At 41.5% G+C, this 27,849-nt stretch overlaps 1 protein-coding gene across 1 annotated transcript; it reads left to right on the top strand.

Moving 5' to 3' along the window:
• Positions 1-224: 224 nt before the first annotated feature.
• On the top strand, positions 225-27,148 carry LOC8024935 (cytochrome P450 3A17-like). Its single transcript, XM_042286034.1, has 13 exons — positions 225-228; positions 359-435; positions 1,721-1,773; positions 2,331-2,427; positions 3,551-3,676; positions 4,599-4,836; positions 10,939-11,069; positions 12,318-12,420; positions 13,034-13,103; positions 14,034-14,142; positions 23,783-23,874; positions 24,391-24,531; positions 26,926-27,148. The coding sequence occupies exons 1-13, from the start codon at positions 225-227 to the stop codon at positions 27,146-27,148; spliced, it is 1,464 nt and encodes a 487-aa protein (XP_042141968.1).
• Positions 27,149-27,849: the final 701 nt, after the last annotated feature.

The raw sequence follows: 27,849 nt of genomic DNA, 5'->3' as shown, positions 1-27,849 counted from the left end.
CGCTGGATGTCACGTGGTCTCCGCCGGGCCTTCTCCGAGCGCTTGCCAGAGTGGGCCGTTTATAACGAAAAATACAGCCACCAGGCTCAAAATACAAACGTGTGATTGTCATTTACGGATATTGTGGATCATATTCAACCTATTTTTGAACACGACGGGAATATCTCAAATTTCGTTGAAGTATCCCTTTAAGTTTTTGCATAAACGAAAATTGCCAAATATCTATGGGTGAACAATTTCAGATTTACGAGTGTTTAACCAACAAAAAACAAATAAAAAAAAGTTAAACAACAACGTTATTCGTGTTATGAATTGAACACTATGTATTTGTTTTGCAGATGGAGACAAAAGGCGTTTTCATATTTCAAAGACCTTGGAATTCCTGGACCCAAACCAAGCCTGATTTGGGGAAACCTTTGGGAATACCATCAAAATGTAAATAACACTGCTTACTAGAAATCTCGAAGCTGTAAGTTATTGCGACAAATAAATTCTGTGGAAAGAGGTATAATGTCGGTATGACGTTTCAAGATAAGATCTTGTATTTGCTCTTGATTGGTGGGGGGGGGGGGGGGTTGGACTATTTATTTTTTAGGATATACCTGCTAAAGTTTATTTTCGCAAAGAGTGCAATACAGTAAGTTCTTATCAATAGGCTATCGATAAGTTTAAGAAACACAACGAAATTAATCTTAATTCTTTAGATTATTTTTATGAAGTTCTGCAACATCTTTAGAATGTAATTATCATTAGGCAGCATGCATAAAATATAAACCGATGTAAAGAAATGTACAATGACAGCATGACATTTAAATTGTTAATTTGTATGTCCGTGCATATTTTATCCAGCTGCCACGTGCAGTAACACATGACCGTTATTTCAGATGTAGGTTACTGTAGGGAACGTTTAGTCAGCTCTTACGGGGTACTAAATATCATCCGAACAACAATCGCAACAATGTACGGTTGTGTTTGCAAATGCTTCTACAAATCCCTAAGAATAGGATGGTTGAGAACAAAAACAATCGTTTTGAAACAAACCCAACTTTTTTTTTCAACCTCCTTATTCGTATAAATTTTTGAAATAATTCCCAGAAACACCCGGTATGGAGGTAAAGAACCAGCGTCCTGTTCAAAAGCTTGGTTCTCGAGTCGTTTGTTTTTGTTTCTGATTTTCTCTGAATATTACACGAGTGTGATAATATCACCCGAGATATTAGAGAGCAGGCTATCATGGGGTAGATGGCTCGTTAACTGTCAGATACACATAGAATTATGTTTAGTCACAGAAACTTTCGAATCGCTTTAATGTAAGGTTACTATTTCCTGATCCCAAATTTATGGGTATTTTAAGTGACTGAGAAGTCTTCTATTCAAAACATTGTGATCGAACACCATTACACCTTATGGCCTAGCTTTATATTGGTGGCTTGGATTTTATATCAAAATAGCGTGATTTCATCTACACAATGACGATATAAAAATAAGACAACTCACATTTTCTACAAAACTTCTATCACATTTTCTACAAAGGTTCTATCTCGAATGATCTCCTCCAAATATTGTTAGACGTGTGTCGTTTGATATACTATTATATTAACTTCGAAGAAGTTTACTTAGGTGATATTTGCTTGAAGGTGTCCGGCTGTGCCTAATCATTAGTTTTATCAACCCTAAGAAGACCAATATTTTGACCCATAATTATTGTCTTTACTGACAGGGGCCCTTCCGAGCCCTGGATAAGTGGAGCAAGGAATATGGTGATATATTTGGGTAAGAGCTTCAATGTAATATATTTAGAAGCAGTTACAAAATATACTATCAAAACAAATTGTCTGTTTCTTATATTTTTAATGGCCTAACTTTCGAACAGGTATGTTTGTTACAACTTCCCAATTGTCTTTCTATTTTTATCTTGCTTTTAGTGCAGAAAGCGTTACTGAAGACTAGAAACTCTCTGGAGTGTATGGTTTATACAAGAATAATTTCATGACACTTCCGCTTAAGAAAAATATACGTAGTCAACAGGTTCTCTAAGTTAAGTTTTATGAAACTGGAGACATTTGGCCAGTTTTCGTCAGTATGGTGTAGTCTTCATATATCATTGCCATTTTTTAGGAGTGTACTTCTACTCGAACAAGTTTTAATCGGATACTGTGTGCGAAAATTAATTTCACTGCGGTTTTTAAATGAAGTAAATACAAGACGAACAATCATTAAGAGTAAAGTATCTATAAATAATTCGGCTACCGCAAAAGCAACAGTGTCTAAAAATATAAACATTGTCATGCTTTGCTCAAGCGTACAGCGGTCATCCATTTTTTTTTCAGCTTCTACAATGGAGATGTTCCAATGCTTGTTGTGAGGGATCTTGAGTTTCTGAAGCAAGTTTTTATCAAAAACTTTTCGAACTTCACTGACCGTGGCGTGAGTGTTACTTTTGCTGATAATCCTAAATCCGTTTTTAAATTCGGAACTTTATTTTGAAAATCTACAGAGTGAATTTCTATTGGGACCCTGGACCCTCCTCAGTTTTTCCTGCTGGTCGCTTAGTGGAAGAAATACCGAGGTAGAATGAAAGTGAACAAAATAGTATACGACCTGCTACCACCTACCTTCGCGCAGCAGCAAGTTATACGTATTGGACTTCCCCAACATTCATTGTATTAGGACGATGGAAACACTCCAGAGGGTTAAGGTATCCTTAAATATAGTTCCTGTTTTATAGTAAAACACGTGTGGGTTTCTTTCAGAAAAAACAAGAACTAAAGATTGCAGCTTATAGGGTCAGATAGATTGCGCCAGTACTCGCCGTAGATATGTTTCACCTAGAATGGTTGAGTTAGAATCATTGTTATGAATATAGTATAGAGCTGATAGCAATTTTTAAATAAGATCTGTGAAATACTATAGGCTGGAAATTTAGTGACCAGTGCCTGTTTTTATTGATTGTTATGACATCTCGATGTCATCTGCTTGAAAAAAAGGTTTACTAGACACCTTTCGGCAACATCTGTCCACAAAAACATTTGAAAAAAAAACGCATTTTTTATTCTGAGACTAGTTTACTTATGTTTGTAAAATAAATCCTTGAAAAAATCGTAAAGAAGGCAATTTGCGGGAAGAGGAATCATTTTAGCACGCCACTCTAACGGTGATACTTAAGTGAAATTTTTTTTACGCCATGTCCTACTTATTTACCAACGCTGTGACACTGCCGAGTTCAGTCGCATTAGTAAGGCATTGGAAATTTCAAAGTTGTTACTTTGTTTATTTAGTAATAGCGACCGAGCTGAGTATTTATACAAATGCTAAACGTTTTGTGACGGTAACAACAAGTACGCGACGCCTAGTGCTTTACAAACTCTGTTTAAAAATGTCCTCCCAATTTTGTATTTTGTTTGCATAGCCGGCATTAGTAGGGAAAAGGATGGGTTGATGGGTAGATGCAGATCGTGCACTGTCACCTTAGAAGGCCCATATAAGCCAAGTGTTTTCAGATACAAAGACGTGGCAGCACTTGGTGGATTTATTTATGTTTATTTTGCAGATAACAATGAGGACAGATGAGATGCACCCAATTCTTAGAACAGCCGTGGGTCTTTCAAAGAGATCCCACTGGAAAAGCCTCCGGCCGAGCATCAGTTCTGGGTTCACCAAGCTCAAGCTGAAGCTGGTACGAGAAACGTGAATTGGTCATATGGGCATTTAGGTAAACTACAGCAAACAATGGAAACTATTGTTGTCACTTAAAACAAATTTGAAACCTTTAAACGGGCCGAAAGAAAAACAAGAAGAACGACAAGAAGGACAAGGACATAGTTCCAACTGGCAGCTTGAACAAGTATTGACGTTCCTCGACGAAGCCTATCGCCTCAGCGAAAGGGAGAGGAGAGGAAGAAAGGGGAGAATTGTGAAGGGTCTTTGTCGGCGAAGTGACGCGCGTGAAGGTTTGGCATCAGCCCACTTATTTGGACAATTGTTGGCTAAGAGAGAAAAAGAAAAGAGAAGAAAGACGAGAGAAAGAGCGAAAGAAAAAAAAAAAGAAAGAGAACGAGACATATATCGATATATATAGATTTAAAGAGAATAAGTGGAAGTCATGAATAGATGGCCAGGTTTAGAATTATCTTGTCTAGTTTTTGATTTCTATCTGGAGTGACAGAGTGAGAGATTTGTTGTGCTTGTTCAAAAGCTCTGCGGTTATTAAATTGCAAGATAAATTCATGAATATTATAGCATTATGAGTAAGAAAAAGTGTTTTGTGTATTTAAACGTAGAATATGTACTATCACCAGAAGTCTCTATTAAAAAAAAAAGACGAAACGTTCTTCTGGTATGCTTTAGCGTTACACACAATTTAGAGCATTGTGGAGTAAAAACTATAAGCTTCACTGGGAGGATTTAGAACGAATATAGCAAGAACACTCATACGAGTTTTGAGCCCGCGAACAAGTTATTGTTAGCACATTATACCATAATTATTTAACCCTGACATCGGGATATTTCGCAATTATGTTTAGTTTACACCGGCCCGTTTGCGGTCTTACTTTTCGTTCATGCGACCAGTCTCGTGTAATCTGTATCTGTCTGCCTAGATGATGGATCACATCACTCAAGTTGGCGACGTGTTTATGGAAGTTCTCGGCACGAAAGCCGACCAGGGCAAAGAGGTCTGCATGTTCGAGGCGACGCAGGCGCTCACCATGGACTACATCGGCCGGGCGGCGTTCGGAATCGACACCAGTTTTCAGAACGACCCGAAGAATCCATTTCTCGTCACGGCACAGCGAGCCTTAAGGGACAGCATGACCGGACCTTTCCACGTGCTGGCCCGTAAGCTTGAGTTTTTAAGTGATAGCATTATAGGGAGCTCTGCACGGACCTCGCTTGCTCATGTTGATAATGGTCGCACCGTACTAAGACCTTGGGAGAGAGTCGGCACGAGAGCGCAGCTGTAGGCTTGACGTCATAGCACGTACGATCAATAGCGTTGCGCCGCGTAGATAACAGGGTGTAAGAGGTGGGCTAACGTTTCCCTCCTCTCCGGTTTTCCCCGTATCGTAGGGCTATCGCGCCTTCATTAATTTGGGCTATTGCGCCTTCATTAATTTGTTGAAATGTCTAAACCAGGCATTTTTGTTTTTTCGGTTGTCAATCTGGAATAGACTGTTTTCTAAACCCCAGCAAGCAACATTGGTAGTCAGCATTCTCATGGGCACGAAGTGTGTCATTGGATCCGAGTTTAATTGGAATGCTAACCCAGCCTTTGTGTTAAATACATGTCCATTGGTTGTTCCAAACAATTCCGGACCCAAATATATGGCGCAGGTTTTTCTGCGTCACCGACGCCGGCTTTTCTGCGACACGAGTATTCTTAACACTAGCGCATTAAAAGCACGTTCGCTCGCTAAACCGGACGAAGAGGCTGGAAATATGACCGTAGTGAACCGCCGTTTCGTACTTGAAGAGTGACGCGTAAGGTTTTGGACCAGAAAGATAGAAGGGAGTTTTCGTAGACTGTGTTTCCCCCTCCGCTAAGCCCTCCGCAACTAAGAAGCCTTTACTGCGCCTGCGTGCCAATGACTTGGACTGAAGAGTTCCGTGTATCATAGCGGGTTGCGCAGAGCGTTGCGGGACGGCGAAAACGATCTAAGAAAGCTCTCTAGTAATATGCGAAGGTCAGCGAAAAGGTCCGAGGCTTACATCTGCCGAAACATGTTTATATATAACTTAAACAACCGGAAACATCTTCTGCATAGTGGCCCGGTGATCAGTGCCGTCGCCTTCTGGAGGCAACGTATGCGTAGTTTTAGGTTCGAGTCCTCCGAGGTCCATGCTTTTCTAATTTATTGTCTTTGTGTTTTTTCATTCTAACGCACATACGCATAGCTTAAACACGAATTCATCATCTCAGTTTTTTTTAATTCTTTGTACGTTCTTAGTGCCTACTGTAGCGCCACAGTGAGACATATCAGCTCTGATCTACGGTGTGGCCAGATTCGATTGGTCGCAGCGCCTGAAACCTATAGTCATTACGCTCAACACGGTATGGTCAGGACATGGAGCAAAGGGCCAGCATGTAAACGCAGATCATCTTCTTTAGAACATGTGTTAGCACTTTCTTTTCACGTTGTAAGAAGTTTAGTTGTGAGGGAGCTAGGTACAGAATAGCAAGGACGACTGCGTCGGAAACTGCTCTCACTGAATCGCTTCTGCAAGCACTAAGAAGATATGATGCATAAATATAAAAGCTTCCCACGATGAAAAAGTGTTTAAGCATGCGCTTGTGCGTCAGAAATACATAATATAAGGAGCAATAAAATGACATTCCCCTCGAAGAGCTTGAACCTGAATCTACGCGTGGGTTGCCTCCAGTACGAAGGTCATGACCACTCGGCCACGATGCACTCCCTATTTCAGGTTGTTTAGGCCATGTTTAAAAATATTTCGCCAACCTCTGCCTAGGACCTTCTTGTTCTCCGTTCATTTCATATTGCTACGATCTTTCGCGGCCAAACCTTTACCCGCCGCTCTTCAAGTATGCTACGACGGTTTATTTCGGTCATATTTCCAGCCGCGTCGTCCTGTTTCGGTGGCGAAATTGCATTTTTGTGATCGAACCGAGGATGCGTTTTTGCACACGTAGTTTGATGATCGGATCGGTCGTGTCCGTACCGACCTTGGGTGCCAAAATGGTTCTTTAAATCTATCTAGTGTTAAGTCCCGTTTCTCTTCACCATGTACACCAGCGTACACTACGTGCCATGTCAGGCAGTCTGCAATGATCTCCGCGCGCCACGTGACTTCAAGTTGTCCAACTGGAAGGTCACGCGAACCCTCTGATGCCACTCCAGTGCGGTGGCGCTGTTGTCGGCACTACGCATGCGCAGAAGCGTCACTTCTACCTGACTTGTTTGATGAGCGCGTGCAGTGACCACACCAGGTGTTGGGTAAACTCAGGCCTGTTTGTAAAGAGTGTGGTGGTGTACGTTTGTTGTATGCAAGTTTGTTTACTTCTTGTACAGCGGTTGGGGTGATGTTACAACACCGTGCTATGATTGGCGTTGATTGAAGGATAGTGGGTCGACCTCAAGGCAGGTTGCTTCGAGGTCTAACGACTATCCTTCAATCAGAGTTCGGAGTTCTTAAAATTTTTTTACATTTCATTACCCTTGCAAAAGGAGCAGACGAACTTGCGCTCCTCATAGTTTCATATCTTGTTCTTGCTACGACATAAAACGTTTTCTAAAAGTTAAATACTATACTGATTGTACCTTATGTCAATCTGATATTTGTGGGATTTCCGAGTGATGCAGAAAAAACGCTTTGTTTTTAAATCCTGAAAAAACTAAATTGATTACCTCATCGAGAAAGCAGGACGTTTTCTGCTACCCTTATGTGCCTGAAGGGAATCTGATAGATCATATATCTCTGGTGAGGGGCCTTAACGTCTATATTGACTGTACTCTATCGTTTGCTGCGCACGCTTTAAGATAATTGTTTCACGAATGAGAGACTTAGGAATGATCACTTGGTTATCAAGTTCTCTCACTTCACCATTATTTGTAGTGCGTCTGGTTTGCAGCTTTGTGCGCTCAGGACTTGAATTTGGTTAAATTAGTTAAAGTTGACTATCTTTAACACAAGTTTAAATGATTGAGCGTGTGCAGAAGAAATTTAAGCCAATTATTTTTGACCAACACATTGGTTGGAAACTGTTTTTTAGTTACGATTTGTTGCTGTTTTCATTTAGCCATGAAAGGCTATCAACGTGGATGCTGTTGGAGACATTTATTTTCTTCATTAGGTAGTGCATGGTACTGTTAAAACTGAAAGTTCACTTATGAATACATACTTTCACGTGCCTTTCAGAGCTAGTCACCATTTTATAATATTTTACTCTACTAGAATTTGTGAATCATCTTCACTATTCACGTATGCAGTCTGCCTTTAATATTAAATGCGACTGTGAAACATACATATTTCTGGATTTTGTTAGTTTCAAGTCGACCTCGTAGAAGTATATCTTATCCAACCAAGGGTTAGCGTAAGGTTGTAGTTGCTCTTCAAACATGTATTTGTGTCCTTACAAATGTATGTGTGATTTTGTGCATGTTTCTATTTTAAATAGGGTTGCTGTGATCACGAACTGACAGTGCACCACACAAAAGGCATTACAGCTCCTTGTGGGCACTAAAGAAAAATAAAACATTAATATTATTAATATTATCATTATTTTTAAATCGATGCTGAACCGAAATTTCCAGCTCAGAAAATTGGGCTGGAGCGATAGTCAGGACGCTGCAGAACCCAGAAACACCGCTCATAGAGCGATATCTCTAAATGGTAGTTATATTTTCAGAAAAAAAAATGCACAACTGAACATGGCCGAATGTGCCGACGAGACATGTGACGTCATGATTTTCATTCCCTCTCTTCGTCGCATCGGTTCACCAGCTCGACGGGACGATTTTCATTCCCTCTCCTCCTCGCTTCGCCCCGTCGAGCTGGTGAACCGATGCGAGCAGTAGAGAAGAGAGGCCGCTTCCCCTCATTCTCGAATTCTCCAGGAGGATCGCGACGCCAGAGTCTTCGCTTGATCGCCGCCCTTCTTTTCCAAAAAAAAAAAAAAAAAAAAAAATACGGCCATCCGTTTAAGATTTTAATGTACGAGTGAGGTTTTAGAGTTTGTAGCGTGTTCAACCCTAATGCGGCCTTATTTTGCGAAATCCAAATTTCGGTTCAGCATCCCTTTAAGGGTGGCGTATTTAGTTTAAAAGGTCGTTGTGAAATACAATTGCACACGATTCTAAATTTAAATAAAAGCAGTTGGAATGAAAAAAAATGTACCCTTTCATTTTCTTGGCAATATAGGAGAGTGTGATAGGAAAATTATTGTCTACCTATTCTGTTTTCGACTTTGCTGTATATACAGGGTGTTCCACGGACGGTGGACAAATTCTATATTGAGAAAACTACGTATCGCACCATAAAAAGTTTGTGTCGTTTTGGTCCTAGGCGAGGGGCCTATTTAGAAAAACTATTAAAGTTAAACGTGTGAAACAGCATTGTAAAAAAAGACCTAGAAATAATTTGTCAAATAAACTACATCTTCACTTTTTTCCTGACATCGCTAAGAATGTCAATAGGGTGAATTACGACACCCTGGCAATGACATCGGAAACTACCAAAAGACGAAGGAGAGAATAAAACTGAATTAAACACATACATTTTTATTAATGCAAAATGTCATAAATACACGTACATAACATAACGTTTTACGAAATTATCACGTATTGATAATGAAATTAATGCGATGGTGCAAGCCAGCTGGGCAAGGCTAACAATAATAATTCTTGGAGAAGTGAACAAGGGGTAAAAATGATAAACACAAATCTCTAAACAAAGTCAGGTGACTGGTCCGCGACTGAAACAATCCGCCTGGTCCTGGTACAAAACCAGGGACCTCTTCATTCCCAGTGGAGCGCTCTACCAACTGAGCTAACTAGGAGTTAGCCTTCAGTACAGCAAACGGGTCTTAAGAGCTGCCACCAGTTTGCTCTACCGACGTCTAGATCCTGGGTAGCTCAGTTGGTAGAACACCACCCACCTCCCTGTGTTTGGAGATTTGTTTTTGTCCTTGGTCTTCTTTGTTTCCCTTCTCCAGAGATTATTATCGTTATCATTGTCCAGCTCACCTGCACCTTTGCATCAGCATAAGCTTAAAATGTAGACCGTTCAATTTTGTTGGTGTTAGACTGGTTGCAGCTGTTAAAACTCGTTCGCTCTACTGACGTTTAACTCGTAGTTAGCTTAGTTGCTAAAGCGCGCCTTTGGAAATAGAGGTCCCTGGTTCGATACCAGGACCAGGCGGAGTTTTTCCGTCGCACACCAGTCATATTATTGTATTTGGAGATTTGTGTTTGTTCTTTGCCCCTTCTTGTTTTCGATCTTCAGGGATTATAATTGCTATAACAGTGACGCATTTGAAATCTTGCGGCTAGAAAATGCATGCAATTCAGGAGAGGTGCATTCTGCACCCGAATCGGACATACTCAACTCAGTTCCACGTTTGACCTTTGTCTTTTATGAATGCGACAGCATTCTTTAGCTACTTCATCCGGTTTTCGCGATATGGAATCCGACCTCGAATGCCCGCGCATTCACAGGCGGCTCGCGTATGCAGACCGGCAGTACGCACTCCTTCCGATTCACTCCCTCTTCGAAGAACATGACGTCCTCTCGATGTCGGTGTGGAGGTCGTCCTTGATCTCGTTCCTTATTCCAACTTTTAGGACGTCGTCATAGACGTCGTCCTCTAGGACAACGTCCTAGGGTACGACGTCTAGAACGACCTCATGACTGACGCCTAGGAGGATGTCAATAACGAGGTACTAGAAGTCGTCCTTGAGACTGCCTTCGAGGTCGGCTTAGAGGTCATTTTTGACGTCCTCTAAGACGTCGTCCTCGACGCCGTCCTAGCAAGCAGATAGACCCGCGCCTCGCATACACAGAGCGGCAGTACGCACACATTCTCACTTGCGCCCAAGCTACGAAGCAATTATTGTTTTGAATACATGATCAATACTGGTGCTAAAACTGCTTGAACATTAAACGATTACACAAAGACGGGATAAGATACCCACGTGAAGCTGTAGTGCTGTGGGGAAACTGTTTGAACATTAAATGATTACATATAGACAGAAGATGAAATGATAAGGGATGCACGAAGCAATCACTCAATTATCGAAGTTGCGCGCTGCAGTCGCTCTGAATGCCAATGACTGCGTCGGAAATTATTATAAAATAAAAAGTTTTCTCAAACTTTTCGTCGTCGTATTCACAGGGTGCTGCGTCATGAGTCTCATGGTGAATGCTATTGCTATTCATAAACGACCGGCAATAGTGGTTTCTGGAACCGATTCCTTTTTGCAGATTGCACAACGTCGTTTGGCGTGCTGGCTGCCCCGATCTATTGGCTGAATGGGGTATTTGGGACGTCCTCATTTATTAGAACCTCTGAAAAAGTGGCGAAGGTCATCGAGCTGCGCAAGAAAAACCCAGGGGTAGGTTCGCATTCTTCTTGGCAATTTCAGTTGAATACTGAGCTTAAGAGGATTGTTATTTTAGCCAGTGGCCCTTCTAAAACAATCTCGTGGAAGCATCGCATACTTTCAGGAGGTTCCGTTTTAATTCGCTCCGACGTGCTCCGATTATCTTAAGTTCTTGAATAACAAATTTTGCGTGATCTAGGAAGAAAACTATTTAGAATTATCTCGACAGTTTTGATAAACTCAAGGAGCACACACTGTGTCGTGTGTGCATGATCCGTGCGTTAGGATTTGTTGTACTTGGTTACGGGCGATGTTTGGTTGTTTGGGATTCGTTTCACGGCCGACACGATTATGTACTTTACGGATTTATCAAAATAATTGATACACGCTTTAATTCATTCAGGAGTGGGCCAGCTATGCACACTGACTGTGCACCTCCTACCACAGGCTCACGCGAGTCATGGTTAGGTCAGCTTCTTTTCGCCTCTGTCTCATGGTTCAGAACAAAAGCGATGACCTGCGGATCGCATGGCTTCGGTTCGATTTTCTCTATGCCGCTTGATAAATTAGTTTGTTGTTGGGCGAGTTGGTGAACGTTTGGATACATGGTTTGTTTTTCTCTCTTGTGTCCGTCTTTTTTGCACAAAACCATGTATCCAAACGCTTGGTAAATGTTGTTAATGTAGATTAAGTATGCATAAAGGTAATTAAGAATAATTAATATGATTAAAACAACTATTTTTGGTTCTACGTACACCTTCTACATGGTGTTTATGATTATGACTTGCCCGCAATGAGCATGAATGCTTTAGAATGCCTTGACTTGCGTTTAGCGCCTTTTAGTTACAGTGAGGATAACACTTGTCGTATGTAATCCGGCCCTTAATCAAATTTTGCAATGAAGATGTAAGGGCAAAAGTTTTGATTTTGATTCCGCGCTGACTTTAGGTTCGCTGTTTTCTTCATCCCATGAGTAGACCACACCGAAAGGCGAGTGATATCCTTACCCAATGATGCGAGTTAGACGCTTGAATTGGTAATGCGATTTCGTAAAGATAACGTTACAAACAGATGTGTAAAAACAACAATGAATCTAAAGAGGCCGTTCTTCGTAGACCTCAAAAAATATATACATATTTTCGGTTGTTTGTTACAAGTTTATTCAGGATTATTCAGAAGCCCGACAAAGAATGCTTCACATCCAGTATAATTGAGAGTGTGGTGTACGTTCTTATTAATTTTGTAACTATTTTTTTGTAGCTCCGAAAGAACGATATTCTCCAGAATCTCATCGATGCGGAGTACGAGGAACAGGCAACAACTCAGACGTCATCGAACAAAACCACGAACACCAACGGGAAAGGTACACGGGACGATAAATTATTGGCTTTATTAAGCGATTAGCATATTTAAGTCGTATGCTTCTGCAGTCGAACATCACCTTCACGTGGGAACACCGATTCTAGTACCACATTTGTTCGATGCTTGAGTTGTCGTTGAGACGTGAATTTTGAAAAGTGTAGACGGCTTCTTGAATATCACATACTAAAGCGTTACGCCAATTTTTTTATATATTTAAAGAAAGGGGGAGGGGGTGCAACGATTTCCGGTCATCTCGCCGTAGTTCCTTCGGCTGCCACTCGCGGCTGCAGTTGGAGAAAAATGCTCTACTTTTGCTTTGCGATTATGCAGCAGAATCGCGACATTTCTAATGAAGGAGATGTTTTTTCTATCCTCCGGGACACGATAAACAATGTAAAAATGACAAGATGCAAAATATTTTAACCTTAAAATCGTTGCACCCCCTTTTAACTTTTATGTCTGCATTCAAAATTTGCGGTCATGTTTTTTTTTTAATGTTTGAAAGCAATCAGAATCTTTTGTAGCGCCTCCTTGTCGACAATTCTAGCACTCCAGAGATACAGCTCAATAGAAGAGCCCAATCATAGTTTACTGAAATTCCCATAATTTGGCAGGTCTTTCCAAGACCAGGAGGCTATCATCGGAAGAAGTAGTCATAAACACCACTCTCTTGTTCATTGCAGCGTGAGTTTGAATACATTGATTTCTTTTTACTTCATTTAATGTTTTATCGATTTAAGGAACGCGTCTTTCTTCAGTCATGAGAACACAAATGTTAGACCAAAGGTATCAGCGTTTGCCGTGTTTTTATTTGGTTGCATTTCAAACAGTGGCGTTCCGTAGTATCTATTTTTGTGGACTGTCATTCCATTTTACGTGCGCGCATACCTGATATTGTCAGCTTCTAATCTTACCAACCTTAGTGTTTCGCTACTTTAAAGAAACTTATGAATGCATTACCAATATTAAGGTCATTAGACATGGTCTAATAAGTTTGTAGTCTAATAAGATGGACAAGTGTTATTCAATGATTCGTTCTATTAGACGCAATGTTTGTATGCTTCGTGTGTTACAAACAGATTTATGCTGGGTGTATGATTTTAAAACAAAACTGTTGCTTCAAATATATTTATAGTTTCTATGTTCAACTGCGCAGTCTCTAACAATAGGAAAGACCGACACTACAAGGAAGCTTTAGGCGGCTGTGCTACATTAGTTTTGGCCAAGACCCCATTGCTATAGAATATAAAAATATATAAATGTTTTTTCTATTCCCTTCTCTAAAAATATACGGTCTCTAGCCAAAACGTGCGTAGCACGACCGCATAAACTGCGTATTCAAATTAATTGGTCATTTGTCTTTTTGTGTAGAACGCACTTAGTGTTTATCTTTGCCAATTTATTATGTGTGACGCCGAAAGAATATCTTTCTTACAGGACGAAATCAAAACGCTTAAGTAGTATATAGTCTAAAAAAAGTTAGAGTAGGGATTCTATTAAAGTACCATCTTTCTTAAATACTGAGCATGTGATCTAAAGTCTGTTAAAAAAGACTGAATTGTTGCAAAGAAACAATAGAAATATTTACAATGAGTTTGGGCTTGTTACCCGCAGATTTGAAACCACTGCAACAACTTTGTGTTATCTTATGTTTGCTCTCGGAAAATACCCGGATGTGCAAGAGAAGGTCAGACATGAAGTGAAAAGGGCTTTGGACGACTCTGTAAGTTCTGCTTCTATTTGAATAGAATCTTTAGTATTTGATCAATGTTCAGGCATTTCAGATACTCTTGAGAGGTTGTTTTCTTTGAACAACTTTGAAAATTGTGAAGCCAATTTCGTTTTACGTGCTGGCCATTTTGAATATGGGGCCAGAGTCCAAGGATTATCAGTTTGGCTTCGGATTTTATGTAATGGGCTGTATTTTGGGATAAAGCAGACGTCTAAACTACGCTTAAATTATTATGCAGGATGATCGTTAGCTTTTTAAAGTTCGCTTTTACTATTATCTAAGGTAAGATCTCCGAACGATTTGGCTAAGGGTACCGGATTTTGGATCTGTCGCAGCCTCGATGGCCGGAAATTATGTAAATAACTAAAATGATAAGGAATCAGATAAATAAACCTAGAGAGGGGTTTAAGTACAAAAAGTCAAGGTAGGGTTTAAATATTCTGAAGTTGTTTAATAAACGGATTTTACTTTGAAGTTCAATACTTTCTGAATTATGACATATATCAATTGTGAACCAGAAATATCTCTTTAGGTATGGATACAAGTTAAGAAGAAGTTTAGTTTATTCACACAGGACAGAAGACGAATGAGAATGGTAGAACTGGTGATGAGACTACGCCACAATTCTTACAAAGGACGCTGAACATGTATATACACGAGAAATCAAAGGAATTTCAACATAGGAGCACCAATATAAAACTGGTGGCTAAGAATTGTGATGCTGGTGGTAACAACGTGCAATATATGAGGAGTTCTTTTTTTTCGAAAGGAGCCAAATTAATGAGCGAAACCGAGATAAAAAGGAAAATCTTCTTATCGGACTAGCTTTGAGCCTTGAACCACGGCCGCCTTCACATTTATTTTTCTTGCATAACATGAAAGATGTCAAATTATTATCATAGGGAAACAATGAACCCACAGATATACTGCGAATTTCAGCCTAAATTTGCTTAGTGTCGGTTGCTAAATTTGGCTCATTTCGGAAAGAAATGCTCCTAATTTGTCACGAGTGACAAATGATGAGACGGGGATTAATTCAAGAAACTAAACCTTTAATGGGGTGAACTTGTGCCCAAAGCAAAATATAGAAAGGCTAGCGTCGCAGGCATCGATGTTAGCGAAACAGCAGGATTGAACGCTGGGGCGAGACTGACTGCGGCTCGCCACGCGAAGCCCCTTATAAGTACACGCGCTGGCTTCTGAAACAATCGGCGTAGAAGGTTCGAGGCGTAGAACATTAGGACCTTCGAACAATCGACATGGTTCTGGAATCTACCAAAACATTAAGTTAAAAGAATAAATAAAAACGTTGACTTCCAGGAAACGAAACCTGGGCCTCGGCACGAAAGTCAAGCGCGGTAACCCCACCACCACGCACGCGCGCGCTCGCCGACGCACGTATCAATACGTACTATGTTATTCGCCTCGAGACACAGTTTGAATTTATGTGATTTTTCATGGAATTCATGGTTCTGTATGAGGCATGTGATGATTTCCTTTGTCCCATATGTGAATGGAGACAAACCATGCACACTAAGGGTACAGGGAACGAGCCTTTAGCAGTTGATTCCATTGCAGGAGCGTTTCATTAGCGCGTCCAATGGCTTCGACCTCGCGTCCGTAGGATTGTTCCGTCTCTCGAGCTCCTTGGCTAGTAGTTGTGCCGCACGCGCCTATCTTTCTTATCTTCTGTGCGCACCGCGCAAATTGGTGACTACTACACCATTGAGCCACGAGCAGTGTTGTAGGCGTTACCGAAAAAAGTAACGAACTACGGTACTCGTCACTCGCAAAATAAAAAAAAGGAACGCGTTAGCGACCTACGTTACTTGAAATGGTGCGCGTTACCGTTACCGATAAAAAGTAACGCACTTTACTTTTGTGAAATTACGGTCAGTGCGCAGGCGAGCTTGCGGAAGTTCACCACGATGTTTTGAGGAGACGCAGTCTGTCCTTGTTACTTTGTCTTCCACTGTAAACAAAGATAATAATTTCGTCATTCTGCTTTAGTCTCGGATTAAAATCATCAGGGTTACTTTTGCGTTACTTTTTATTTATAAATTGACGGTAGCAGCGTGTTCTTTTTTTGGTGACGGGGATTTTCGATCTTGGAACAAAGGGTGTGAGCGTCGGAGTTTTTCTAAACTGGGCCTCTTCGCGTGGGGAATAGACGGGCAATATTTTGAAGGTATGTGGAATGAGTGCACTAATTATTGACTTGGAGCGTATACTTCGCTTCAGCTTAAGTTTCGACGCAGCCGACGTACGCTACGAGCCAATTAGGCAGCGTCAAATGCGCGAGTCACTGTTTTTTGTTCGTTTTTTATAGGTTCCGCGATGATAGAACGCGCAGACGAAACACGGGTAACACCATGATGGTGCCCTTTTGATGCTGTCTGATTGGTCCCATCTGCTCGCAGCGTCGTCTGCGTTTGAACATAAGGTGAAACGACATAGAGAATAACAAAAGAATTGAAGTGTTCTTTTTTTTCAGGTCTTGGGAAGCAGGTGTAACGAGCAACGTAACTAAGTTACCCGTTACTTGAATTAAGTAACGTTAAGTGCGTTCTCCGTTACTGTTTTTAAAATGTAACGAGTACGTTACTACGTTACCGAAAAAAGTAACATGTTACCGGTAACGCTGTTACTTTTCACGCGTTACCGCCCACACTGGTCACGAGAAACAGACCCCTTCGAGAGGCAGAGTTAGCAGTGTGAAACCGCGAATATAGTAGGGTGCCAAAACCCCCACGGAGAAAGATGCGTATGCTTTGTCTTGAAATAGAAAAGGCGGCATGAAAATATGAAAGCCGTTTACAATTCCCTGTAACGCCGGTTAGAGCGCAGCTCTTGAGGAGGAGGATGGAAGCGTACTGAGGGATAGGTGACTCCTTGAGGTCACGTGACCTCAGGGAGGGTCGTGTGACGTCAGGGGGGTCACGTGACCTCGGGGGAGGGGGTCACGTGACTTCATGGGTTCTCGTGACCTCAGGGGGGCCCCGTGGCCTCAGGGGGGCCCCGTGGCCTCAGGGGGGTCCCGTGGCCTCAGGGGGGTCACGTGACCTCAGGGGGGTCACGTGACCTCAGGGGGGTCACGTGGCCTAAGGGGGTCACGTGGCCTAAGGGGGGTCACATGGCCTGAGGGGACGTGACCCCCCCAGGTCACGGGGGGGGGGGGTCACGTGACCTCGCGGTTATACCGACGGCGACGCTGACGCCGCTCAAGCCGGAAACGGGCCCCTAAGAGCTGCGCTCTAAGAGAAGCGCTCGAATCCAGTCCGGCCGTGAACAAGAGTATATAGTTCTGCTTTTCCCCACATGAGCCTTGCCGATCGAACCTCGAGGTGAATGTGACACAGTACCATCTATTTATTTATTTATTTATTCATGGTACCTCAAAGGCCCAATTAAGGGCATTACATGAGGGGGGGTACATTCAGGGTAAGTATCAATCAGAACAAAAGAATAGAAACAAAGTCAATAAAAAAAATAACAAATAAAAAAAAATAAACCACACACACAGACACGCGCGCTCCGAGGAAAAAAAAAATCTTGGATTACAGGGAAAGAAAGCAAATGCAAAGCGAAAGTATGTAGATAAAAGAAAACGGATGTCAAAATGAAGTTATAATGCTAGCATGCGCGACAAGAACCCAAAAAGTACTGATTCAAACTAAATGATTACAAATAATAACAATGACAATACAAAAAATTCACTTTGACGCAAAAATGACAGAGCAAAAAAGGCAATAGAACAACAAAACAGCAATTTTCAGGATGCAGTGGGAGATCACGGGGGAAAGAAATGATTTGAGAGGGCATTGCGAAACATTTTTTTATCAGATATGTTGACGATGGCTTCGGGAAGACCGTTCCAGTTCTTGATTGCGTTAGGAAGTGCTGAGTTATTAAATGCGGCTGTGGAGCCAAATATGCGTTTGAAGCTTTTGCTGTTATTTTGACGATGAGATACTCTATTCGGTGGTTCTAGAAGTGATGAGCCTGGTTGACCGGGATTAAAATGTAGACGATGTAGCAGACAAAGTAGTGCGATTAGGCGGCGAGTTTCGAGGGGGTGAATAGAGTTGTGCTGTTTAATGAGTGAGACGCTAACAAACCGAGAATAAGATGATGATATAAACCGAGCGGCACGGTTTTGGACAGATTCTAGTTAATTAATTAGGTACTTCTGATGGGGATTCCAAATAGGCGAGGCGTATTCGAGTTTAGGGCGAACGTAAGTATTATAAGCTAGATGACGTAAATGGGCGGGTGCGGCCTTTAAGTTTCGTTTTAAGTAGCCAAGAGTGCGTGAGGAGTCAGCGGAAATTGTGTTAATATGAGTGATCCAGGAGAGATTAGAAGTAAGATGTACACCGAGGTACTTGTAAGAAAGGACAGAGGGGAGGGGAACATTATTTAATAAATATGTGAAGGACGAGACTGAACGCTTTCTAGTGAAAGAAAGCATATTACATTTAGAGATGTTAAGTTGCATTTGCCATGTGGTACACCAGTCAAAAATTATATTAATATCATTCTGAAGGACATCATGGTCATGTGAATTGTTAATGTTTCTGTACAACACACAGTCGTCAGCAAAAAGTTGTATGGTAGATGACACAGTGGCCAAGATCGTTAATATAGATAAGAAAAAGAAGGGGCCCGAGAACTGTGCCCTGTGGGACTCCAGAGGTCACATCAATAGTACAAGATCGAAAATCGCCTGTTACGGTAAATTGTTGTATAGTGGTTAAAAAGTTACGGATCCAGGAAAGTGTTAGTGAATCTAAATTAAGAGCGGAGAGTTTAGATATTAGGCGACAGTGGGGAACGCGATCAAATGCCTTTGAGAAATCTAAGAAGATCGCGTCGGTTTGAGAGCCAGAGTCCATATTGGTGTGAATGTCATGGGTGAATTCAAGTAACTGCGTCTCACACGAGTATCCTTTGCGAAATCCATACTGACATTTATAAAAAAAAGTTGTTATTTTCAAGATGGGACACGGAATGGGAGAATACTATGTGCTCTAACAATTTTGACACTACACTGGTTAGGGATATGGGCGATAGTTAGTTACGGACGATTTTGAGCCAGATTTAAAAATAGGAACGATCTTCCCAAGTTTCCAGTCAGTGGGAACGCAACAAGATGACAATGATTGTTGAAACAGTAGGCACAGTATGTCGGATGAAATGGCACTGGTGTTTTTTAAGATCTTTGAACATATGTTGTCGGTACCCGATGACGTAGAGATATCAAGGGTATTTATGAGTTTATTGATGCCGAGACTTGTGATTACAATGGGGGACATGTATGAACAATCAAGGTCAGTTACAGATGGAATGTTGGATTGGTCTTCCCTAGTGAATATAGATGTGAAGAATTCGTTAAAGACTGTAGGACAGAGGGCATCACGCACTGGCTTCCCCGCTTCATCTGATAAGGTTATTGATGATTGTGATTCCTGTGGTGATATTACTTTCCAAAATTTTTTGGGATTATTTGTAAGAAGAGAGGGCAAGTCGCAACCAAAGTACTTTTGCTTAGCTAGGACAATGGAAGAATTGTATTCGCTTTCACATTGAGCATACTTTACCCAGGCCATGGGAGCATTGCAATTTTTGGCAAGGCGATAGAGTCTTTTCTTTTTATTGCCTAATGCCTTTATCGTTTTGTTAAACCATGGTTGATTACTGTTAGAGAAAATACGAGCCAGTGGAACAAAATTATCAGTGAGTTGAGATAGTTTAGTTTTAAAAAGGTTCCAATTTTCCTCGACTGTTCTAGTATTAAAGCCATCAACGTAAAATTCATAAAAAAGGGAAAGAGCATCGTTTACTGAAGCAAAGTTGGCTTTATTATAGTCACAGATTAACTTGGTCGTGACCTGTTTTCTCTCGGTATGAATGGTGATGTCAATGTTTATTAGTTTGTGGTCACTGAACCCGCTATGAAAAGATACAGATGTAACGAATTCGGGAGTAGATGTAAGGACTAAATCCAAAATATTATCCTCACATGTGGGATTAATAATTATTTGTTCTAAGTCGAAGTTTTGACAGACGTCTAAAAAGTTTCTTTCCTTTCCATCTGGTGAAGTTAGTGTGGACCAATCTATTAGTGGGAAGTTAAATTCGCCAAATAAAAATACGTTTGCATTTGGGAAATCATTGCGTATGGAATAAAGTTGGTCATGAAAAATATTAATGAACTCGGAAGTACTGTCAGGAGGGCGATAACAAACGCCCAGGATATTCTTTTGGAACGAGGAATAAAAACCAATCCAAGCTGTTTCGATATCACCATCAATTGGAATGACGTATGATGGAATTTCTTTTTTGACTGCGATCATCACACCACCTCCTCTTTTGTTTATCCTATCGCGACGGTAAAAGTTAAAGTTATAACTGTTAGTCAGTACTTCTTTATTTTGAATTTCTGGTTTTAGCCATGCCTCCGTGAGGATGACGACATCAGAGTCATTATCGTAAAGGAACGATGATAATATATCGCATTTTGGAATTACGCTTCGTATATTTGTGAATGATATTGAAAGTGAAAGGGTGTTAGTGACATTGCAAGAAGGGGCCGATTTATTGCAAGGCAGTTTTGTAGGAATGTTTACCCTTTGCTATCTTGATAATGGTTTCACAGAGTTCGAATCAGAGTTGTAGACATAAGTAATGTTATCAATCTTTAGTTTGTCGAAGGTTAATTTAAAATGAACATTTTTCGTCTTGGCGTACTTGATTAGTTTCCTTCTTGCATTGCGGATAGGGATAGAAAAGTCCTCTCCTACAGAGAAGGGCGTGCCTTTCAATTTAGGACCGGAGGAGAGGATGCTATCTTTGTCCTTAAACCTAGAAAACTTTACAATGATGGGGCGTTTTTTCTCGGTGGTATGCCTTTTAATGCGATGGGCTCTTTCAATATTATCGGGGTTAATGCTGATGCCAAAATGGTGACTACAAAATTCTAGAACCTTCCTTTCTGATGCAGCCCACGTTTCGCTTGGTTCGTCTACGATTCCATAAAACAGCAGGTTAGAACGGCGAGATCGGTTTTCGGCGTCGTCGCATTTAGAGGCCATATCATTCAATTTTTCTGATAACGTGACCAAATTTTCGCTGGAGGGGGTGTCTTTGTGCAAGGTTCTGTATTTTGTAAGTTCGGCCTCCAGCGCGGTCACTTTTGCAGATAGCTGTTTTATCTGTTCGTCCGCGTTCTTCTGCTGTTCTTTCATGGCTTTTATATCTGAAAGAATTCCCTCTTGCCCTTCCTCTATTCTATTGACGGTATCGAGTATTTGCGTTTGTACATTGTCAGGAGCACCGGGCCCGGGGCCAGGGTTGGATTCAACGTCGCCTGCTAACAGCAGTCGCGAGCGAGACAAGTAAGAGGCGAAGAATGATTCAAACAACAAGCGAACACGCTTAGAAAAACCTAGAGTGTCGAAGGGGCATGACACCGTAACTACGGAGGAACGGTTACAAAAGCGCGTGTTCTTATAACTAACCTGGAACAGTAGAAGGGGTGAGCGTTCCATCTTGCCGGTGTCATGCCCCGAGAAGAAATCGTTGATGGCTTCCTTATATAGGGTCCCGCCGGTTGTAGATGATCCAGGTTGTTAGGGCAGGGTTATCCATTGGTCCAGAGCCGGCTGTTGTGTTGTCGTGACGGTGGTGAAGAAAGCGAAGGAAGAAGAGGGAAGAGGGAATCTGCTAGGAATCTGAACGGATGCGATGAGTTTGCGGAGTTTCGCGGCGCAATCACTTTAGGCGCGCTTAGTTTTGCGCCGGTTGCATCGGTGGAAACGAACAGCGGGTCGGGAGTCTTTTCTGAGGACTGCGAGAAGCCACGGTTCCGGTCGAAAAGCCTCCGCCGGTGGGATCTGGCCCGGGGGAGGGCGGGGTTTGGAGACCCCTGAATTATGGTAACTGTCGATACTGGACTCGATCGCTTATTGTGGAATAGAATAAACGATTAAACTGCCACATGGTGAGAATACGGATATTTTCGTATTTATTGACGTGAAGGTGAATCACGAAGATATGCACAACATGATTATTTCTTTTAAATTAAATTATCCTGCATTTTAGCCTGAGGAGTGGTACTGCAGGGGATTGGTAAAATTACTTTCGTAACCTTGTCATAAAATAAATTCTATAGACATATAGATATAAATAAACTCTAATAATTAGATTCCACTAATCGAGTTTTTGAGTCAGTAAAATATTATTTATTAATAACTATTCCCTAATATTCACCAGTAAATTATCTAATATTTTTATTGGGTTATAAAGCAAGCGGTAGAGAACCAAGTTATTCAATAATTTTAAAACTACATTTTTGGGCATAGTCCATATCAGCCTAAGAAACGCATGCCGTGGCGAGTACCGCGCTCTTAATACTATTATCTTAACATCTTATTTTATTATCTATCACCCCTTCATTATTCTGCAGCCAAAGAGCCGATAAAAAGGTCAAACAAGAAATCACAGAGCAAGAAACATAAATATAATAGGCAACGCGCTGCGCTTATGAAGTCGTTAGTAGTAGTTACTGAAAACTTAAGATACGCGAAGCTGCTTATTAGTTTGAGTGTTAAACAACAATAACAAGTATTCGAAACAATTATTTTCGAGGCTGAGTCATTTCTTTTCTTTTTTAAAGCAGTTTTTGACTATTGGGGCGTTAGCCATGGTACAAGCATATCCCTAAAGTCTTCTTTGGTTTTGATATATGCTATGTAGTAGTTTTTGAGAGACGATACTCCTTGCGAATTATTTTACCGTTTTAAAGTGAAGATTTCTTTAAGGGGAAAGCCTTATGACCCATTACGCGAAAAGGCGGAGTCGGCGTCGTGCCCAAAAGATGGCCATAGAAATACTTCATTAAACACGCGCCGCTCAAGGTCAAAGCAGACGCGCCTCCAAAATAAAACAATACAAAAAAAAAAAAAGAAACACAGCAACGCAGATGCTTCGTCACGGAAACCGTGAAGCTGGCGGGTGGCGCTCAAGGTTAAAGCGAACGCGCCTTTGAAGTAAAACACAAAGAAAAGAAAAGCAACGCAAATGCTTCGTCATGGAAGCCTCCATTGCGCAGACTCACCTGCGCACTGGGGGAGCGTGATGTCACCACCGGAGAGCCGTGTGCAAACATGGCACGCTGCTTCTAGGAATGCGTTCCTATTCATACACGTAAACAGTCACAAGTGTCTTCAGTGTTTTTTTTAATTTATTTATCTCATATTTTTATAATAACCAAACATTCCAGAGAGAAATCTTGCGGCTTTGTTTCTGTGAGTTTTGAATTTCATTTGTAGGTATAAGATATATATTAGAAAAAGCCGAAACCCGTCAGCCGTAGTCATATATTGTTTGGCCATAGCTTTAGCAGAAAGATCTGACATCCAGGACTGCATCTTCAAAAAAGGTTTCATCCTTAAAATTTTGAGCTCAGGTCAGCCTGAGGTGTAACTTATTTGATGTATGCATTCTAGGTAAAGATCTCAATGAAAAATACCCGATGGTGCTACATTTAATGTGCTAGGGTTAATTCCCTTTTGATAGAGTACGAAGAGAGGATCTGAAGTGTTGGTTGTAAGCAAAATTTTATTTGCAGGGGTCACTAGACTACGAGACAGTTACCCAAAAACTGAAATACCTGGGGCAGGTCATCAACGAGACAATGCGTATCTGGCCTGCTGCTCTCACGTAAGTATAGAGGCGACTATTTAGTTACGATGTCGAAAATAACAATAAATAAGCAGTTCTTTAAAAGTATGGAAAGCTTTTGAAAAGGCGCTTATCCAATAAAATTCTCCGTCTGTCTATCTGTGCCACACCCCGCTAAATTTGGCGGGAAAACTGACGTCCCCTGACGCCACTGCATTCAGTAATACCACGAAGTGGTACCACTTTGTCATACCCCGTGACCACGTCGAGTAATGTCGGGTCACGAGACTACTTTCCAACCGAATATAGAGGGGAAACTTGGTAGAAGTTCCCGTTATATTTAACAGGAAAATTGAGGTGGCGTGAAATAACGTGCTATATTACCCGAGGACACGACGCTATCGTGATGTAGGGTCACGTGAGGTAAGATAAGGAAATGATAATTTTTCCCCTAATGTTGGCTGATAACTTGATTTAAGTGACCTGACGCCATATGACGTCAGGATATTACCACGTCAACATCTGCTACGTGAAACTCTGATACTTAAATCACAGGTTTACCACAAGGCAAGCAAAGGAAGATTTTGAGTACCAGGGCATCAAGTACAAGGCTGGGACATGCATCATGTCACCGACACTTCAGATTCAGAGGGACGAGAGGTTCTTTCCGGATCCCATGAAGTTTGACCCTGAGAGGTATCATTGACATAAACATTTTTGGTGGTGATAATGATAAATATATCTCAATTTTAGAAAGTATGTTTTACTTTCAGATTTAACATTAGCGTTGTTGAGGGAAGGCGTAAAATATATAAGTATCTTGAATTCAAAGAGAAACTAGATTTCCGCCGTTTCCTGTACTGTGTACAACATCTCCTATTCTAGTGGTATGATTTTCAGTGGCATCTTGTCCTATTTTGAGGTACTTAGAAAGTACTATTTGCCCGTAAATGTTCCCAGGGTGACATAGAGAAAGCCAAAATACCGCGTAAACATTACACAAAAACTTTATTAACAAAATGAAAGCGTATAACATAGATAAGGACAATAGAAATCACGTTCACATTTGAAGCTTTCTTGGAAGATCCCCATAAAAAAAACAACAACAAAAAGAAGAATCACGAGTAAGGCAGCGCACTGTGATTAAACCGTCATTCCATTACGATGATCGGGTAGCAGTTCTTTTGTGCCGACTGCAGCCTGAACGTTCAGATAGCATTGGTATAGCAGTTTAACTAAGTTCTATCTCGCTTAACGCACGCTGGGTTAATATATTGCCGCCCGCAGAGCCGAGAAGGCAACGCTTGGTCACGGTCTTCTAGAAGATTCCCGGTCATTCTCGCAACAGATGTAACTTTCCCTCTGCTTTGTTATTCTCGAAAGTGCCAGTTCATCCTTACCCCGAGCGCGCGACGCTCGAACCTTCTTTGCCGAACTTTCGAGATAGTGACGCACGGTAGATAAGCAGCTGCCCGCGACCTTGTCGAGTCAGTTTCAGTCTCGCCCCAGCGGTCGACTCTGGTCTTACGCCGACTTCGACGCCCGCGACGCTCTGTTATTATCTTTTGTACCCTTTTATTTTTGGCACAAGTTCGCCACATTAAACGTTTATTTCTTCCTGTTTATTTATTGTTTTTTGGTCACCACCCGTGACAATATGATGATTGACACTCCCTTCCGCGTTTCGCTTATCTGTTATGGCCGAAGATTACATATGGCTCAGGCCATTACATTTTCGCATCACGCACTTTACTGGGAACAGAAGAGTTCAATTGATGGTTTGTTTACCAGAGGTGCAGGAAGGCCCCTCTGGTAAATGTAACTTGATGGTTCCCATGCAAACCAGAATGCTATCTCCGTGCTGTTACTTGATGCTAGAAATAGCGCTCATCTGGTTGATGCAGTGATGACTTCGCTCTATACTGGTGAAAGAGTGCCAGTACAGCGATTAGTTACGTTCAAGTCAGCGATGGATCACGTTGTTTATTTTGTTGAATTATATATGAGATTTTTTACACCGAAGCTGTTTACGGCTGGGGTTCAGTGAATATTTTATGTGCGTCAATAACAACTCAGATCGCGAAATTGATGCAAAATCGCTTCATTCTTTGCAAGAGCTTATGCCTCTCATCACTTGGATATGCATTTTCAGTAGATTATCAAAAGGCACCATCTTCACGCTGAGTAGACTCTCAGGTAGATAAGAAAGGTTTCTCAAAGATATGCCGCTGTGCGACCCGCGTGGGCCATGTCTACGCTCGCACCGGTTTCTCTTTGTCGCTGTTCCAAGCTCCTCCGTCTCTGGTTTCCTTTCCGTCCGCCTTCCCGGGGTGGCAGTCCCGTCGCCCGGGGGCGGTCCTGTCGCGCGTGACTAGTTTGCCCGGTTCCTCGGGGCGGGTCTGTTTCATGTGATGTACAGCTTCGCTTGTCATGTACCTTCACAGAGTGGAATGGCTCATTATTTTTGTTGTAAACTTGACTTTCCTTAGTCATGATATCTTGACGTAGACGCCATAAAAAATGCGGACGTCTCCGTCCGCAACAAGTACCGATACCCATAGACAATCCCGTAAAAGGTACAAAGGTCACTATCCTTATACATTGTATAGCATCTGTGCAAAACTAATGGCGTTCTTCTTGAGATTGATAAAGAAAGAAGTTCGAGATACTATCAAGCGATGGATCTATGAGGCCTGAAGGTTCGAGATGTTAGTACTACCCCAGGCACGAATTTGGTACAGCGGCCAGGTAAGCGTTTACGTAAGGATGTGTTCACATGAATTTTTTGGTTCATGCTTATCTCTAAATATTTTTGATAGTGGAAGTTTAATCATGAAGCTTGTGAATCGTCCCTGTTTAGTGGTTAGCATTTATGATCGCAGCATTGAAACTAAAACAAATGGGAAAAGAAGTACGTGGTGGATCGCAGAATTAATTTTCATCTGCATTACGTGTGAAAGTTAGGGTGCCCAATGAAATACAGTTTTGATGATCGCCATTGGATCGGCGAAAATGAAACTGCTTTTTCAGCCATCGGATGGCACTGAACTTAAAAGAAAGGCGAATTGGATCATCAATTTTGTGTTCCAGGTTCAGCGAGGAGAACGAGGATAGCTTCCCGAAGATTGCTTTCCAGCCTTTTGGGATAGGACCCCGAAACTGTTTGGGAATGAAGCTCGCTCTCGTCGAGCTCGCCTACACAGTTGCCAGAATGACTCAGCATTTTCGTTGGGAACTCGGCGAATCGCAGAAGGCAAGTTTGCTCCTGAAGCGTTCCTGCGGTGCCATGATAGTCATGTGGTGTCAAGGTTAGAGTTAGCTATTTAAAGAAAAAAAAAGGATCAAAGTTTTTGATTTTGACCTCGTGGAGATGTTCAAATCCTGGGGCGATTGCCTTATCATCAGGATTACATTTTACCAGGCACGCGTGATTTCGTGTGTGAATCTGACCAACTTGATGGTCTGGCTATTGTGACCTATATGTTCCTTAAGTTTCTTTTGGCGATTTCAACGACGAAAAGCAAGTGTGCTATTCGGTTTGATTGTTTAACACGCAAATATGTTAGACTTCTTGAGGGGCAGCATATTTGAATTAAGTGGTTGTTTTAAAAGAAAACGCGCTATTTTTGCGGTAAGAGCCTTCTTCTAGTGAGTGTGTAAGAGTGAGAGGCATGCAGCATAAAAAAATTAGTGTAAACGATTTCTTTTTTTTTTTGACTAGGTGAATGCGCGCATCGACCAGACTAGTCATTTCGTTTATCTTGGGAATGCTCAGTTTCATGTGGTGGAATATACAAATGATCTCCTAGCCCTTTCACAGGGTGTTAAATTATTCTAAAACTAATAACAAGTACCTGAGTATCATCTTCTGGAAGGTAGCGAAATTGCAAATAAGGGTTCGGGTTGGCTTTGTTCGATTAGCTTCGAACGTCGTCCTCAGATTCATGTTTCAACGATACACTGAATATGCGGCGGGGATTCGTTGGTGAAGTGTTGTGCCGCACCACGAGAAAT

Source organism: Ixodes scapularis, unplaced genomic scaffold (genome assembly GCF_016920785.2).
Source record: "Ixodes scapularis isolate PalLabHiFi unplaced genomic scaffold, ASM1692078v2 PGA_scaffold6__148_contigs__length_123643588, whole genome shotgun sequence".
NCBI lineage: Eukaryota > Metazoa > Arthropoda > Arachnida > Ixodida > Ixodidae > Ixodes > Ixodes scapularis.
The sequence above is the reverse complement of the archived record's forward strand: the minus strand, read 5'-3'. Positions and strand labels throughout refer to the sequence as shown.